The following is a 16,416-nucleotide window of genomic DNA, read 5'->3' as shown; positions in this document are numbered from 1 at the left end:
AGATGTGTGTTTCATCAGTACCTAGCACTGCAGAAGCACACACACACACACACACACACACTCATACGTCTTTGTTCCCCCTCAATCAAACCATTCCACCGCAAAGCTGAAGCTCTGCCCATTTTATCCTCGTCTGTTTTTATTAATATGGGGTTTTGTTCCTCTATTTTCATAATAAAGCGCCCCTGCGTGTGCTTGAGTGTATCTGGTGTGAGACAGCGCTGTTGATCGATGGGCTGTCGGTGGTAGATTCAGAGGGAAGCAGGCCTCATTTAATGAAAATCCATGAAGACGGACAGAACATCCCAGTGCGGCCAGGCCAACTTTGCTGACCGAGAGAACCTCAGAGAGACGGAGAGATTAATTCCTCTCCAAATTGACCACGGTGCATACACGCGTACACAAAAACAAAACTAAACCGCAAAATAGATATACATTTACAATGGGAAGAGGTGTGGGAAGAGACCAAATATATGCCGGATTCATTTTAAAGTCTTTGTTTTTGGCATTCTCACATACCGGTACATAGAATATGTTTAAATGGTGCATGTGATTTCATCATGTCAACATCTGACATGTAAGTGACACAAAAGCATACACTTAGCAACACATAAATATAATGGCTGTAATTATAAAGAGTACTTGGCATTACGCTGCATCCTTATCACCCTCTTCTCTGTTTTTGATTTCCATATTACCAACTCCTTCCCATCAGGCCTGTTTTGTAAAGCCAATAATACTTTCACTGCGCAAGCAAATATTAGATTCTACTGTTGAATCCCTAAATAGACCAATCGATGCTCCGGGCATTAACGTTTCGTATAATTTCCCGCTGGATATATTGACCCAAATCTTTTTCAAGATGAAATATTATTTTCATCCATTGTTGGGTTGACAATACGCACACGGCTGCTGCAATGGAATTGTTGTCACAGATTTCCGGCAAAGATTTTGCTCAGGTGGCACGAATCTTTCTTTTTCTCTCTTTTTGCAATTCAGACCGCCCAGTAATTGCACCTGAAAGTGCACCAAATAGCCTCGAATGTTTGGGCGGGCAAAACATAAAACATGTCTGTGGCCTTCGTGTCATCAAGCTAATTGGGCAGAGCCAGGCATCCTGGATGCATAGCTAATGAGCACCTCCGTCTCAGCCGGGATCTCCCGGCACGTCTAACGGTCACATAAATTCTCATTTATAGGTCATAATCTTCCATTTATGTATATGGGCTGCCCCAATTAGAGAGCTGGGCTTTGAGACTGAGTCCTCTCCTGGGGATTCAAACCTCTTGTACCCGTGTGCACATGGCGCAATGTGAGTGGCAAACACTGCCTTGGTGTCGCAGACAACCCTTGAGGACTTGTGGTAACTTGGCTCATAAATGCTGCTGGTACTGGGCAATCATTAGAGGTGCTTGTTTTTCGTGTCAGTTTCTTTGTTTGTTAATTAAGAGGCAATGGCAGAAAACTAGCACTGGGTCTGGTATAGCTCTAAACGGGCCTGTAGACGGCTCTAATGTTGCCACCCGTTCAGCCATCTTCTATAGCACTTACGCTGCTCAGGGTAAGCTCGGAGATGGCTTACGTCCCGGCAGACTCGGCTCAGAAGCGCAGACCACAAATAGAGACAACCATTCACACTCACGCGGAACTGCTGCCTGCACGGAGGTCTGGCGCATGAGCCCCTGCACGCCGTTGGATTCTGTTGTTGCCATTTAGGCCATTCTTCTACTGCCATTTTTACCAGGGGGGAAAAAAAACCAAGTTCATTTTGAATGGCCAAATGTTTAATAGAGCCTGTGGGCCAAATTTGACTTGTAAATGGAGCATAAAGCTGGACAGTCTCACTTTAATTAGAAGAAAGAATGTGAATTGCCAATGAATGCAGACATTTAACTCTGTCCCGATGGAATCGCCTAAAGGCCAAGCAAACGCATCGCTATAACCCCACGGACATGTACATTTGTAGAGTTGGAGAAGTGACAAGGAGTCCATCCTTTAATATAAAACCACAATAATAAACATTGTGATCTGAATTACCTCTTTGTCAGAAAGAGTATTTTCACCGTTTGCAAAGTCAACAGGTACGTTTTTGGATAGGACATGAATTCTTGCTTTGTACGAAGCACTTTTACTTCAAGGTTAACTTTGAAACGTGGCAAGAATTTTCTCAGCTCTGTGCGATTTACTGACAAATCAAACCTGGCAGTCTTTTATATTGCTCACAGCACTTAACTGTTGACCATTTATCATTGCGTGGACAAAGTCATTGAGTTTTTGATGTGGCCTATCCCCTGCGATTATATTCCTGTTGACATTCATTCCGTACACGATACTACAGCCTCCTCCATTTAGTGGTCAGCTCTGAATAATGCATATTAAGTAATGAGCTTCCCAAATGGATCGGTAGGCAGTCAGTTAGGCCGCGCATAAAAGCAATCAATTATTCGATCAATAGCGCTCATTAGGCCATCATATAGTTAAGCTGCAAGGATGGCCCTCTGGTCGGAATTAATTATTTAGCATCCACAAAAGAAAAGTGCGACGGCCGGTCCGGTTCACGGTCCCCTTCATTAACAGTTTGGGAATGGGAGTTCAGACGTGCGTTCACATCTGTCCATCTGTCGCAAAACTCATTTAAATGTAGAGAAAAACACACCTGTCAAGTGGCTTGGAACGTGACAACTCTCTAATTCCAAAGTACCAACTAGCGGGATGTAAACTGTTGACCTGATTTTATTTTATGACCTGCATCCACTGTCCACCACCTGAAAACAAAGTTAACATTTCGTCCCAATTCCCCGTTAAATGTCTTGAATCCCCTTCCTGGCGCGCTTCCTTTCTCTAATTGCATCCAGCCACTGGGAGCAGGACCTGAATGGTGGTTGAGGTGTTAATTGGTTTGAAGGACTGCTAACAAGACACACACTGGCAAATGGCGAGTTAGGAAGGTGCCTGTGACCCTTAAAGAGCGCAGCGTGGCATGAGTGCTGTCATGTCCTATTTAGACAGAAGGTGTCGTGGCTAATGCCATTAGGCGCTCTGGAGTATCATCAACATGATCCGACCAGTTCATTTCCTTCCAATGCTACATTTAGCCTTCCCATTCTTGGGCCAATTAAAAGTTAGAATTTACATTCATTTAAATGCCCCTGCGGGGTGACAGCAAACAACTTGTGCCGTTAGCTGCGCCCACCAAAGGTTATCATTCACACTGGGCATGCGTTCCATTGGGACCACTTTTAGAGCCTAATAGATTTACTGAATGTTTTACTTTTTTTTTTTTTTTTTAGACTTGACTGAACTCAAGTGATTGCTCACGAGTCGAGGCATAAAATTGGCCGAGCGACGGCTCTTATCTCGGAAAATGTGTAAATTGGGGCTCTGCTAAATCGCGGTACAACCATGTGACTCAACGTTTCACACAAGACTGAGGACAACATCCGGCATTTTGGGGGAACCACTTTTGTTTAATGCCTTCAAAAATTGTTGGACAGGTTTTACGAACTCTTCGTGTCAGCGATCTTGTTTTTTTTTTTTTTTGGCAAGTGTCAAGGAGTCGGAAGCTGCTGTTTTGCTGCGGAGAAATCTGCTGATTTTGGTCCTTAAAGCTGCAGCTTACACATCTTTCTGAAGGAGGAGATTATGCTCTTGGGAGGATTTTTTACATTGCACCTCAAGACACATCACATGCCAAGGCCTATTTTCTACGCAGATCAGCTGTCCACCTGCTAGAGGAGCTGACATTTGGCTCCTGCTGAAGGCTTCACTTTCCAAAGGAGCCTTGGAGAGCAGCTTAGGGGATTTGCATGTATGTTATAGCAGAGGGGATCTCCAGCTGGTGTTGGCGTGGTGGGCCAACAGAGCAGGCAGCTGTTGCTCTGGCCGGCAATGTTTTTCCGGCCTCTGTGTTGCATACGGATGGATTATGAATGAATACTTTTCCACAACTGTTTGGACATCCCAACACCGAGAGGCCGTTAAAAAAACAAACTTGAAAACTTTTGATCTGTGAAAATCGTCTGCTTTGGATTTTAACCAAACAAAGCTTCCATCATGCTAACTGCTTTATTGCATCTGGAAATATCGGAAGTTGAAAACATTTGATTATATAGATCATGGATTAACAGTAATTGATCTGTTTGAGTAGAAAAGTAGCACGAGTGTGCCACAAAGAGATGGTAGCATTGGCTAGTATTGATCAAGTTTACTGTGTGGGGTAGAACCGAGTTTGCCAGAATTCCCAGATTGTAGACCTTGAAGCGGTGCCGAATGTATTCAACTCCTTGACATGCAGATCCAACAGCTGATTTGCATGCACGCCATCATTTGGAAGACGACACTGAGCTCCCAGCTATCTTGTGAAGTGCGGATCTGTCTTTTACCTCTACATCTCCCGCTCCTTATTTCTACCATCGTCCTATGGCTAGACTCACTTTTATGCGTAATCCTCCGAGTTTTGTGCGGAAACACTTTGAAGAACTTTCTGTCTGGTCTCAGTGCTGCAAAAGTTTGCGTTGTTTATGAAAGTCAAGGATGCCTCGAGGCAACTCTCGCGTCTATTTGATGAGTCCCAGGTCATGTTTTACCGTTTAGTACCTGAGATGACCTTGTAGGCAATTTTTGATGTGTTAAATAACTTCAAATAATGGTGGTGTCTTTTGATGTCTGCTCTTGACAGACGAATGAAAAACAAGTCACTTAAAATGTTGCTGGCATATCATCACTACACAGTAGCTCCTATTTTAAAGTTACTGACTCAGGGGCGCGCATTGCACGTAGTACCTGAGGGTGGACGCGCGTGATGGCATTGACACGCGAGAAATGAGCAAGTCACACCAATCGCCCTCCTACCTGTGGAATACTCATTAGCGGTGCCAATTAGTGCAAGTGACGATGAAGAGCTGGAGCCGGCTTTTGCTCACCAAGACCTCAGCCTCGCCTCGTTCACCTCGACATCCCTCAGGCGCCGGCAGCTACATCCATGAATCTATTTAAGCAGTTTGTATGTGATACATTCTTCATGTTTGACTGTGATAGATGGAGTTAGACGTAATGGACAAAGTAATCCCAAAAAGCATGAAATAAAAGAATACAATCATGTTATGCAAGAAGATAATCGCAGTGGCATCATCCAAAGCGCACAGCATTGGAAATAACGACCACGACAAAGGACCTCAATCACATCATACAAGAAGGGCTAACACACTATATTGTGTTTTGAACTACTATGTTGTTCTTACGAGGCCATCCAAATGACTATTCAGACTATGAAATGCCTGTCATTCGACATCCTTCAACACCTTTCCTTATAACTCAAAGCTCCTTACATGAAAACCATACTTTGCTCCCATCCTGAATCTTCCAAGCCGGCTGAATCCAGATGAGAGCTCTGCCCAACCCTGCACCGCTTTCCAAGGTTAGGACAAGGAGAAATCGTGAGGCGATTCCCACCATCTGTTTGATTTGGAACCTGAGCCATGTCTAGCTGTGCAGGGCAGGTACAATAGAAAGGGTCCACTATACTTTCATATGGCTGTAAGAGTATATTGGCTGGGTTCAGTGACATATTTGGCCACGTCAAAGCATAACGTACTCTGTCGCTTGCATTTCTATTAACTGAGTGGTGTCTTGGTTGAAGTCTTTCTGGAGTGGGGCCAAAGTGCACCCGACCTTCTGCAATGACAGCTTGCCGACATCAGCGAGCCCTTAATTTGCCCACATCGCTCCCTCGGACTTTGTTGAAGGAAACCAGACTCTGAAAAAAAAAAAAAAACACTTGAATGGCTCACTACGATTTTATTATTTCTATCCATATTCTGGTTCACTTTTTCTTTTGAGTAATTCCGGTTGAGTGGTCTCAAAATGTCCCTGTTTTTGCTATTTGACAACTAAAGCCATTTTTATATAAGAAACTTGTTTAGTTGGAGGAAACACTCGACTCACTTGCTCAAAGCTGATAAATACGAGAGGAATTGAGGCAGACTTCCTTTGGCGCAGATTTATTTCTTTTTGCTGCGGTCTGAATGGGTATTGATGGCTGCTCGGAAAAATAGACTAACCGCTCAAAAACTCAACACCAGCATGAGCACAGTCTATATCCACAACCAATTAGTCTTTCCTTGTATATCTGACAGCCATCGAGTTTCTTTCAAAAATAAATATTGTTCAAGAGTCCCAGTCATGGGAAAACTCTGCTCTGACCTCAAAGCAATGTCAACCCCACCCATACACACCCCCACATACACACACACTCCACCAAGGTCACCAAGTGAAGCTAACCAGTCTCCTTGACTAACTCTCTCCACTAGTGTGACATCTTCATCTATCACAGCCTTGATAAGGGGTATCTTTAATTACCCCCTTTTCCACAAGTGGATCTGTATCTTCTTTTCATCCTCTCCATAACAGACTCCCATCCGTCCCTCCCAGTAAAGGCTATAGCATGTCACAGTCTCAATGCTTGCCACTCTGTAAGTCGATCCAACAGGAAATCAATAGCAAAGTCTAATGCTGAATAATTGAGGTTATGGGAGTTCAGCAGTACTCCCTAGACGTACTCCCTCCTCTTGTCCTGTAGTCTCCTGTAATGTATCGAGCGAGGAGCACTGTATTCGCCACATCCCGTCCTTTCCAAGAGTTGGGTGCATGTATGTATACACTTGTTTTCATGCAGTGCAGTGCTCCACCTAGTTCTCTCAAATATAGTTGTTTCATCCAGTGACAAATAGGATTTTAACCAAGAGTGCTGTCAGATGACCCACTCGGAAGCAGTTCTTCATTAGCAAAAACTTTATACTAGATTGTATAGCTGTGTCCTGCAGTGGAAGAACATACAGGGGGGTGAGAAAATACTTGATATTGCCATTTCATAGTGTTGCGTTCACTAGGGGGCACAAGCTGCCTTCAAAACACACACTGATCTCTCACTGGAGTTCAACAAGTGCCCCTGCAATGAGCCATTCATCCATTTGATGCTGGATTGTGTCCCCACTGACCAGGAAGCATGTTTTTGGAATGTAGGAGGAATACCTGGAATAGACTCATGTAAGGAGCCCACCTCTGTGAGCCCACATCCAAATTTAAAGAAAAATCTTGCTTGCTCTCGACAACAGGCAGAGCAAATTGACATTTACCCGTAGGTTCACAAAAAAAAAAAAAAGTATCCTTCTGACATGGCATCGTTTGTTATAGTACTTCATATTCCAAATGTTTTTTTTTTCTTCTGTACGACTTTCAATCTTATTTTTGCCATTTTTAAGATGTTAGCGGCACAGCCGAAACCTGCAGTGTCACATGTACAGCTACAGAATGAGTACAAAGTGAAAGAAGCAACAGCGGCAAATGAAAAATGTCTTTGCTCTTCTCTTCAAAGCATCAGGGCTAATTTTGTTTTCTCCACCCAATTCTGAATCTAGTACTCTCTCATGTACAGGCCAAACTTTGGAACATGGAACACGCAGCTACACTCCACCACTTTTCCTGTTGTGGATAAGATAACTGTACATGTATGTTCTCAACCTACTTTTGGGTTCATAGGCATGCCATATTGTCATGTGTGCATCATGTTTTATCCATGACATTGCATGTTAACCCAGCCACAGTTACCAGCTATGAGAGCAAGCACTCCTTCCCTCCTTGTTGTCTCCTCTCCCGCCAAGCCAAGACCACTCAGACCTGCAGATGGCATATTAAGACAGTGATGTCCCCACCGGCGAGTTATGTGCATGTTGGACTCCGAGTGTGCATTCCTGTGAGGCAGGATCTTGTGGAGCCATTTCGCCGTCTCCTTGCTTGCCGACTGAACGACCGGCACACTTTGCTCTTTGCTGGTGGCTGTATCGGAGGTTCGCCAAGTGGCCGTCGACACCGAGCGACCGACTGAGCCAAGCGTCTTAGTGGATGTCTAAGTGACCGGCCAATTTAAAAACTTTGGGTAGGCAGCGAGAATGACTGACTTCATAAACGGCTCAGTAGCTTGGAGTGTGAAATTACTCATTAGCCGGCTGCCTAGGTGACTTACTGACTGACTGAATAGTCGGGAGGCAGTCAGCTCACCTGACAGACTGGTCAGATGTGGTGGTGGCAAACGCTCAGGAAAATTACAGGTTGGGAGAATGAGTGTGTTTTAAGAATCGAAGGGAGTCGACCATTCGTCTTTTACGGGTTTGACTTTATAATAGAACGGCTGCAGATACGTGCAGCCACTGTGTATGTTGCTCTCAATGCTATCTCCAAATGTCTTTAACATAGATTTGGTGAGCTGTAGCTCTGTTTTGACAAGCTCAATCTATAAGAGCACGGTCTACCCAAGCAGAAAATATTCACTTTGGCGAACACTGAAAATAATTCACCCCCGCTGAGCAAATTTAAGTGTTTTGATGGCTAATTGTGACTTTCTTGTGATATTCTGGAGCTCGTTTCATATTCAGCTCGTGCCTAACAACAAATGCTCAAGCTGATGGTAGAGAGAGTCTTCATAGCGTTTGTTGACTCAGCCTCGTTTCCTATAGTTCATAAATAATATACAATTATTAATTTCTTTGCAGTATTTAATTTGCATTTGTTTTTTTTAGGCGTCAAACACTCTCGGGTATTTGTTTTCATCTTCCGCTATTTAGTCCCAAGCTGAAAGGGCTATTTGCATATTTAACAGAGTGAGCCTGCGTGCTGCCTCTGTTGTCGCCGCATGGCTCAGGGCTGTCAGAAGCTAACTTGAGGCCATCCCACTGATGGTATAGGCCACCTGGAGAGTTGTTTTTCAACAATATGCACATCAAAACCATGAAGACAAAATAATTCCCTGGTGTCACATTACAACTGGCTTTTACTGCCAGTTGAACGTTTGATCTTTGTTGAAAGTTGTGGTTTTACCATCTATTCTATTTCGCTGTATTTATTTTACGACCTTCTGATCAGAGCATAACCCTCGTCTGATTTAAAGCTAATCCAACTGACCACAGTATCGGGTGACCTATTTAATTATGTTTTTCGGCAAATAAGAGGTTGCTTTGCCACAGTTAAGAGCAGCAGGATACTATGTAATTGTTCTCTTTAGATTAATCATATTTACTTAACAACTTCAGAAACACATTTGAGCTACTGGTTCAGGTTTAGCTATTTGCCATCGTGTGCAATGCCATACATTTTTATAACTTTTTTTTTTTTGTATCCTTTGCATCACAGTGCAATAAGCCACTAGCCTCTGAAAGGCAGTGGCTTGAATAGTGACTTTTGTAATGTCGCGTTGCCAGAAGAATACTAGAATCCATCTTGTTGTTTTGTGTATATTTGTTTTGGGGTCAAGGTCTATTCCAACATACTTGTAGATTTCGTACTTGCGTTTGTTCGCGTTGCCTCAAGAGAGACTACCTGGCTGTTGTGCTCAGACTGTCTCTGAAAAACGTTATTGGATGGAGTGCACAGGGTGGATGGAGGCAGACTTGGGAGCGCAGGAAGGTTCATATATTGATTATTTATTTTATGAGGAAAAGTTTGAGGCTGTGGAATCTCAAGGTGCCTTCGGCGAGCGGCTTTGAGGGAAATGTCACTCTTAATAATAAACAGGCTTTTGAACTTTCATCACATTTTCAAAGTAAAAAAGCTTCAGTCGTTGCATTTGTAGTCAACTGTCTGCCCCACCCCCTCACATATTCAGTGGGATTTAAAAGGCAGGTAAATGTTAAATTTCATATCATTTGAACCGGATTGCTTTGGCGAGCGACTTGGAACATGAAATAAAAAAATGGCATTGCTTCTTCCAATCCTTACCTCATCTACCTAAAACAAATGACACAGTTAAAATTTTAAGAATAAAACTCAAGTAAATTGCCTTTTATTTTGCCTGAAGTAAAAATTGAACCATGACCCTTACGGATATACCATTGCTCACCTTTTGTCCAAGGTTCGAATGGGCAAACATGTATAAATGAGGACAACTTTAAATGGAGGAATGATTGATTGATTGGTCTCTGTTTTCACATTTTCATCCAACATCATTTATATTCCCTAAAATTTCCTGAAAAAGTAAGCTTGTGTTAGGACCCGCCTTAACATGACCTTGGGTTACTCTTGCTCTACCTGTGGAAATCTTTTCTGTGTCTATGGTAATAGTGATATTTTGCCACAATTTAATGTCTTGCTAAGAGTTACCCTTACATCAGCCCGGTGTGACAACCCCTGAAATATGCATCCGTTTCTGAGGCGTGGCGGGGTTACCGTTCTAGCCTTATTTGATATGCTCGCAATGGCAGGCCAGAGTGCTTGACACTTATTCTCTGAATATTTGATGGCCTTAATGAGCAGGAAAAATACAGGACTAAGCACTTTGCCGGTTCGCTCCAACTTGCATGTGCGAGGAATAAAAGACAGAAGGAAAACCATGAAATATTCAAAAGGGGCAATCCACCGCAGCCAGGAAGAGGAGGATGACGTGTCCACTGATGTTTCTGACGCTCGTGACTTTTATAGCAGAGAATATGCAAGGTCACGACCATCAAAAATGTGATGAAAAACGGAAGCGTCGAAGGACCCCCATGACTGTTGCACTGTGAAGGCGGTGTGGATGGAGTGCCGTTGAGGCAATGGCAAATCATCGCCATTACTCAACATTTTGAGCCCTTGGAGTTTCTGGTGGAATGATTCACAGTTTCTACCTTTACTGTACTTGTAATAACTTTGTGCCCCTGATACCCTTGCAATAAAATGAAGAAAAATGATATGGTCAATGAAACTTGGGCTGTTTGTGTTACACAGTACGTGTATTCTTTTTTTTTTTATTATAGTTTTTATTGCACCTGTTTCTCCAACCATGTGTTTAATACAAATTTAATTAAACACACAAGAAGACCATTTATCACATTACTATCTCTCCAAGACTGTGGAGTTCAATGCGCAATTTCTGTATACCTTTGTTAAAGGTTATGCAGACCCAAAATTATTCATCATTCCGGATTACATTTTGGCAGGGGAACCAAAGGCAGTGAGTGATGTGGTACCTACCTAAAGGCTGGCGATAGAAGTTTTCCCTTGATTGGTTAAGAATCAAATTAACATGGAATCTATCTTTTCGTAGACCTTTAAAATGCTGATTGTCCCCAATTTCCGCCATTGGTTTACTGTTTGTGCTCTTCTGTTTGAATGGAACAGCTTGGCTATGACTTTCACAATGAATTACGAGTGGAATCCGTTCCATGTTGACACATTTCCAAAACTTTCACTCTCAAATATAGGGCGACTTATGTCAACTGTCCTTTCCACTTGCCTTTTGAAGAAAAGAAAATCTGTCATGGGGAATATGGATCCAGCTTTGCATCATCACACTGCAGGTATTACATATCTCTTGTTGTACTGGCAGCTCGGCCCGCGACTGCTAATCAGCTCCCTTGCCGAGCTTTTTTTTCACGGCGCCACTGTCTGAGCACTTGGGACAACTGTTTTATAACGTTGCCAATCCTAATGCCAGTGCTCTGTGGCAGATCAGAGGTTTTTGGACGTGGATGTCTTTGCTGAAGAAGTAAGGCTAGTGAGACACGAGAGAAGCCAAGGGAGCCCCGGGTTGTCAAAACAGCACCCCGTCTCGTCGTCAGCTGCTTCCCATCCATCTCGTGCTTTTCCCTTCTTTGCTGCCAAAAGTGGGAAACAGATCAAACGTGACCAACATGAAAGGCATCGCTGACACTTTCCCCCGCCGCCTCTTTCCCATCTTCCTGCTCTCACTGTGATGGAATTGGAAATATGGGACCCCAACTATCACCTGTCGGTTGCAGGAAAATGCCTTTGCATGTTCTGCGTCATCTTAACTCTTGAACTTTATCATCTCTCGGTAGTTCGTTGCTCTCCAGCTCTCATCCGGCTAACCCCAAACTGAACCCAGATAGCGGCTGACAGACGGTTGTTGTGACAGTTAGTAGACCCAAATAGGTTTGGGTAAGTGTTGAGGCATGGGACAGCTGCATTCTGTTTCCCCCATGATTCCATTTGGAAATAAACTGGCTAGCATGTCCACATCAGAGTTTGCAGGCATGAAAGTGATACCTACTTTTGATATGTAAAATGTGTCATATCATACGACTTCGGGGGACAACGGGGTTCATAAAGCATTTTGTATTGTATCTTGGAATGTTTTATTTCATTTCCTCTTGTTGATGACAAGATTGAGTTTCTCTTTCATTCAGCTCACCATTTATCTCGAGCTTGGAAATAAGAATGTTTCTGCATTGTATTTACCCTACCCTTTGTGTTTTATTGTGGTTCTAAAGTTGCTTCTGTCATGCTTCTTGACAATTAGCCATGCTGCTTTGTGTCGCACAAAATGTTGGCCTTCTGGAAAAAAAAAACAATCGTGCATTTTAGCGCTTTCTGTACAAAGCTGAGCAGAGGATAACTTAAATGCAAAAACGAAATATGAAATTGTGCTGTTTCAAAACTGTCCGTGACCAATTCTCAAAGAAAGGGAAAACAGCGCTGTGAAGACTTTCATCATGAAGCGGCGTGAGAGCTGCCCCTTCAGCAGCAAGTACAGCTTGAGTTTTCCCTCTGGCCAAAAGCGCCCTCTTTTCCGAGACCACATTCAAAGTAGTTGGAGTGAGGCAAGAAAATATGATTGATAGCTACTTTTAACAACCCACTGACGAAACTCCTACAGAAATGGTTCCACTCCAGTCCTCTAAGTGGCAGTCACACGTGACAACTAATGAGTACCATGGGCTCTATTTTCGTGCCCTGTGCAAATTGGCGTGAGGGTAGGCTAGACTGAGTATTGTTAATTTCACAGAGCTTTGCAAGACGGTGCAGGGCGCCACATATTAAAAAAAAAAAAAAAAAAAGACGTTTTGTGTTCTGATCGTGATTTGAAGCGACTCCTCTCATTCCCACGCTGATAGTTCTTGACATGGCGGGACGAGACAATGTCTTGCTCGAGTCCATCGGCAGGTCAAGGCGTGCAATTAATATTCCTTATTTCGCGATGACCTGTTACCAATACACGGTTGTTGTTAAGTATGAGCCCGTGTTCATTTGATCCTCAATTTTGTTGTATGAAGTGTCTGCAAACTGACCATATTTTGTGATGTAAAATTTTGCGCTTTCAAAATGTATTAAAAGTTTTCCGCCACACCATCAACAGTCTTTATCCTGTCTTTAAACGGACAGCTGGCAGGCAGAGAACTCATGGAGTTGCTAAATACTCCCAGGAATGTATGAATAGGAGTCCTGATTACTTTGTCACTAATTATTCATTGGCTCATCACATTTACTTTGGACAGTGAAAATACCTCTGGGGGCATCTCTCGCTCTCTCGCTCTCTGGTGTTTGGCGTTGCCATTGTCACGCAGCTGTCCCTGTCATCATTATCATAGAGAATTGCTGATGGGGTTTCTGTAGCCTGATTAAGCCACCCCCCATCCTCAACACTCAACTCCCCAATGCATTGTTTCCTATTTTGGGTCTCATGTCCGTAACTCACAATAGTCCAGAAAATTTTACGCTGTTATACATAAATATATATTTTTCAAAATCTACAGCTTCGAATGTTCTGATAAGTACACTTTCAGCCAAGTGCCTTGTTGAGCCGCTCTGATAGTTTCTTTGGTACACTGAGCAAAATTGCCATCGACCCTCACAAACATTGAAATGCAATTGGGGAGTGATGGGAATGCAGCATGATTACGGTGAAGAGGGTGATTCAGTGATAGACATCTCCCACAAATATTGGTATGCACCGCAAGAAAGAGCTTAGGGGAAAATCTGAAGCCTGCTTTATTTGTGCAAAACCAGCATGAGGCATTGCTGTCAATTACATCAATGGTAAATCAGGTGCAAAGTCCCACAGGTGTCTCACACAGGCGCACACGCGCACACAATAATAGTCAGTTAATTTAATGAAAAAGGAAGCATTAATGCTTCCTCACTGAATATAGTTTTTCATGTGCGATGCAAACAGCCAATGAATTAATATGCAGAGGATGGTCCTCACACATGAAGCTCTAACCATATTTAAGTGCTGCATTTTCTGTGGATGTTTGTATATTTCTCCTGCGGGCCCTTCTCTTCTCTGCTTGCAATCACTGTGAATAGTAAAACACAGTTTTTGCACCATATAATTTGACTTCCAATTACATGTCACCACACTTGCAGAAACACTGCATGCAGGCACACACTAACCGAAAAAAAAGTTGTCCTTGTTGTTCTCAGGAGCACATCCATCCAAACAAACAAACAACTGCCTCCTTTTGTAAAATGACACAGTGCTGTGGAGAGCAACCAAAACACAGATCATCTCATTTCAAAAAGTGCCCGAAAACAGCTGGAATAGGCTCCAGTACGCCCGCGACCCTCGTGAGGATAAGCGTATTAAAAAAAATGGATGGATGGATGACTGAACATGTCGGAATATAATAGTCATGACCTACTTTCTCTCATCAGTTGGTGGCTGTATATGAAGAGCAAGATCCTCACAATGGTGGTGACGGTACAAGCGCCAGCTCGACAGGCACTCAGAGTCCCGAACCGTTTGCTGGCGAGCTGAGGTCAACGTCATCCTTCCAGCCCTACCAAGCCAACAGCGAGATTGAGGTCACCCCATCGGCTTTGAGATCAAGTGAGTCCAATCCATTGCGAGCGCAATTAGCTCACGAACTGAGAACTTACTGTCGTAGTATTCAAGTAGAGTGTCAAAGTGTCACTCACCACAGCTGTGACATTCATGAAGAAATCAGCCAAGTGTTTGTGGACTGAGCTGACACCCTATGGACAAAATAAATAAATAAATAAATATATATATATATATATATATATATATATATATATATTACTTCAAACATAAAAATAAAAACTAACATGAAACCAAAGCACAGTGGAAAGACTTATGTGCTTTCATTCAGCTATTCGTGTATCTGTTGTGAAGCTTTTAGGGGAAAAGTATAGTAAACAGATGAACAAATGTGACCGTTTTTTTAATTTTTATAAATCAATCCAGCTGGCAGCATGGATGTCAGTTCGTAACAAAATGAAAAATGCATTTCTTCAACTCCAAACGTCCAAAAACCTTCCATCCAGCAATTGTTGGACTTGGGAGGGATGGGGAATCAATTGTTACACTTGACATTCTGCAGGTGTACTATGCGGAGCCAACTGTCTGTCAAGACCATGCCGCGCATATAGGGAATGCCAATGTGCTGACTCCAACCGACAGGCGAAACCCACACAAAGAAACGTAACTGAGACACCGTCGCGGTGTTCAGTCATGCGCAAATTTGAGCGCGCACGTTTCAACAAAGGTGGACACGCTGGCAAGCCCAAAATGCCACCCCGAGACATTGACTCAGAGGTTGCGCGTGCACGCTGTGTTGACGTTGCGTGAAGTGAAACCAGTAGGCTGATGCGCTGCTGTCTTCAAACTTCAAAGCTCACCCATGATCAGAACGCACGAGGCTCAACATAAAAGTTCATTCTAGAGTCTCACACTCTGTCTGCAGGAAAGATTCATGGAAAAGGTTTGCCGAGAGTCGTTCGTGGCCCCTGACAGTATGAAAATCATTTTTGATTGAAGAACTCTTCTTTTCCGCCAACTGAATTCTTTGGCCTACCAACAGCAAAACGTCCATGACATTTGAAAGTGCAGAATTGACTATGAGACACGGCATTGTTGTTTTGTCAGTAAGTTCTGATTACAATTCCGGGGCTTGCTCAAGGTCTCTGGGTGTTGTGATTCAATATTGTTGAGTAACAGACACACTTGTGCACAGAAACAACAAAGAAAGGAGCAACCTTCACTCCAGAGTTGTATATTAGCAAACAACCGGCGGTGAAATTGCTTATCAGAAATCAAAGTGTGATGTCATCCTTGGCAGGGAGGCTATTTATAATCATCCTTTGGAGCCAGAATGATTGATTTCCCCATTGACGACTCTCAAATATTGCCTCCCTTGTTTTGTCTTTCCAGCACGTTGTGGCCGATTTTCAGACGTGCTACGCAGGTCAGAGTTTTAATAACTCGACTGGAGATAAGATCAAAATTGTAAGAACACATTTTCCTTATGTTAGTATGGCTTTAAGTCAGGATTGTGGGTAAGGTTTGGTGGATATAATTGAATGGATTTTTGAATATTTATTTTCAAAGACTGTTGTTGAAGTAATTTAAACAGAAATACATGCACAGATTCACTAACTTCACTCGAGTGTTGTCCACTGTCCAGCCCCGACAAGGGTGGCAGGTGCTCATTAAATGGATTGGCTGTGTGTGTGTGTTCGTCCATAGGTGCATGAGTGCATTAATGCGGGTGTGTGTGCGTGTGTGTGTCTGTTTGTGTGAGTGATTGGGTGTTTGTATCAGTTGCCTTTTGACGAGGATGACCTTTATCTAATCCAATTTGTCTTTCAGAACTGCTCCGATAGAGGCTGGATGGCACCGGCCAAGGC

At 43.1% G+C, this 16,416-nt stretch overlaps 1 protein-coding gene across 6 annotated transcripts in view; it reads left to right on the top strand.

Moving 5' to 3' along the window:
- Positions 1–16,416, top strand: part of LOC147186834 (partitioning defective 3 homolog) — a 176,017-nt gene that overhangs the window by 39,259 nt on the left and 120,342 nt on the right. For all 6 annotated transcript variants that reach the window (XM_086101469.1, XM_086101466.1, XM_086101468.1 and 3 more), the window contains exon 3: positions 14,422–14,596. In XM_086101469.1, coding sequence (XP_085957595.1) covers positions 14,422–14,596 — 175 coding nt within the window. The remainder of the gene's footprint in view (positions 1–14,421; positions 14,597–16,416) is intronic.

Source organism: Hippocampus guttulatus, chromosome 21, assembly GCF_054856545.1.
Source record: "Hippocampus guttulatus isolate MCC_2025c chromosome 21, RoL_Hgut_1.0, whole genome shotgun sequence".
Taxonomy (NCBI): Eukaryota; Metazoa; Chordata; class Actinopteri; order Syngnathiformes; family Syngnathidae; genus Hippocampus; species Hippocampus guttulatus.
Note: the sequence above shows the minus strand (reverse complement) of the source record. Positions and strands in the feature narration are given on the sequence as shown.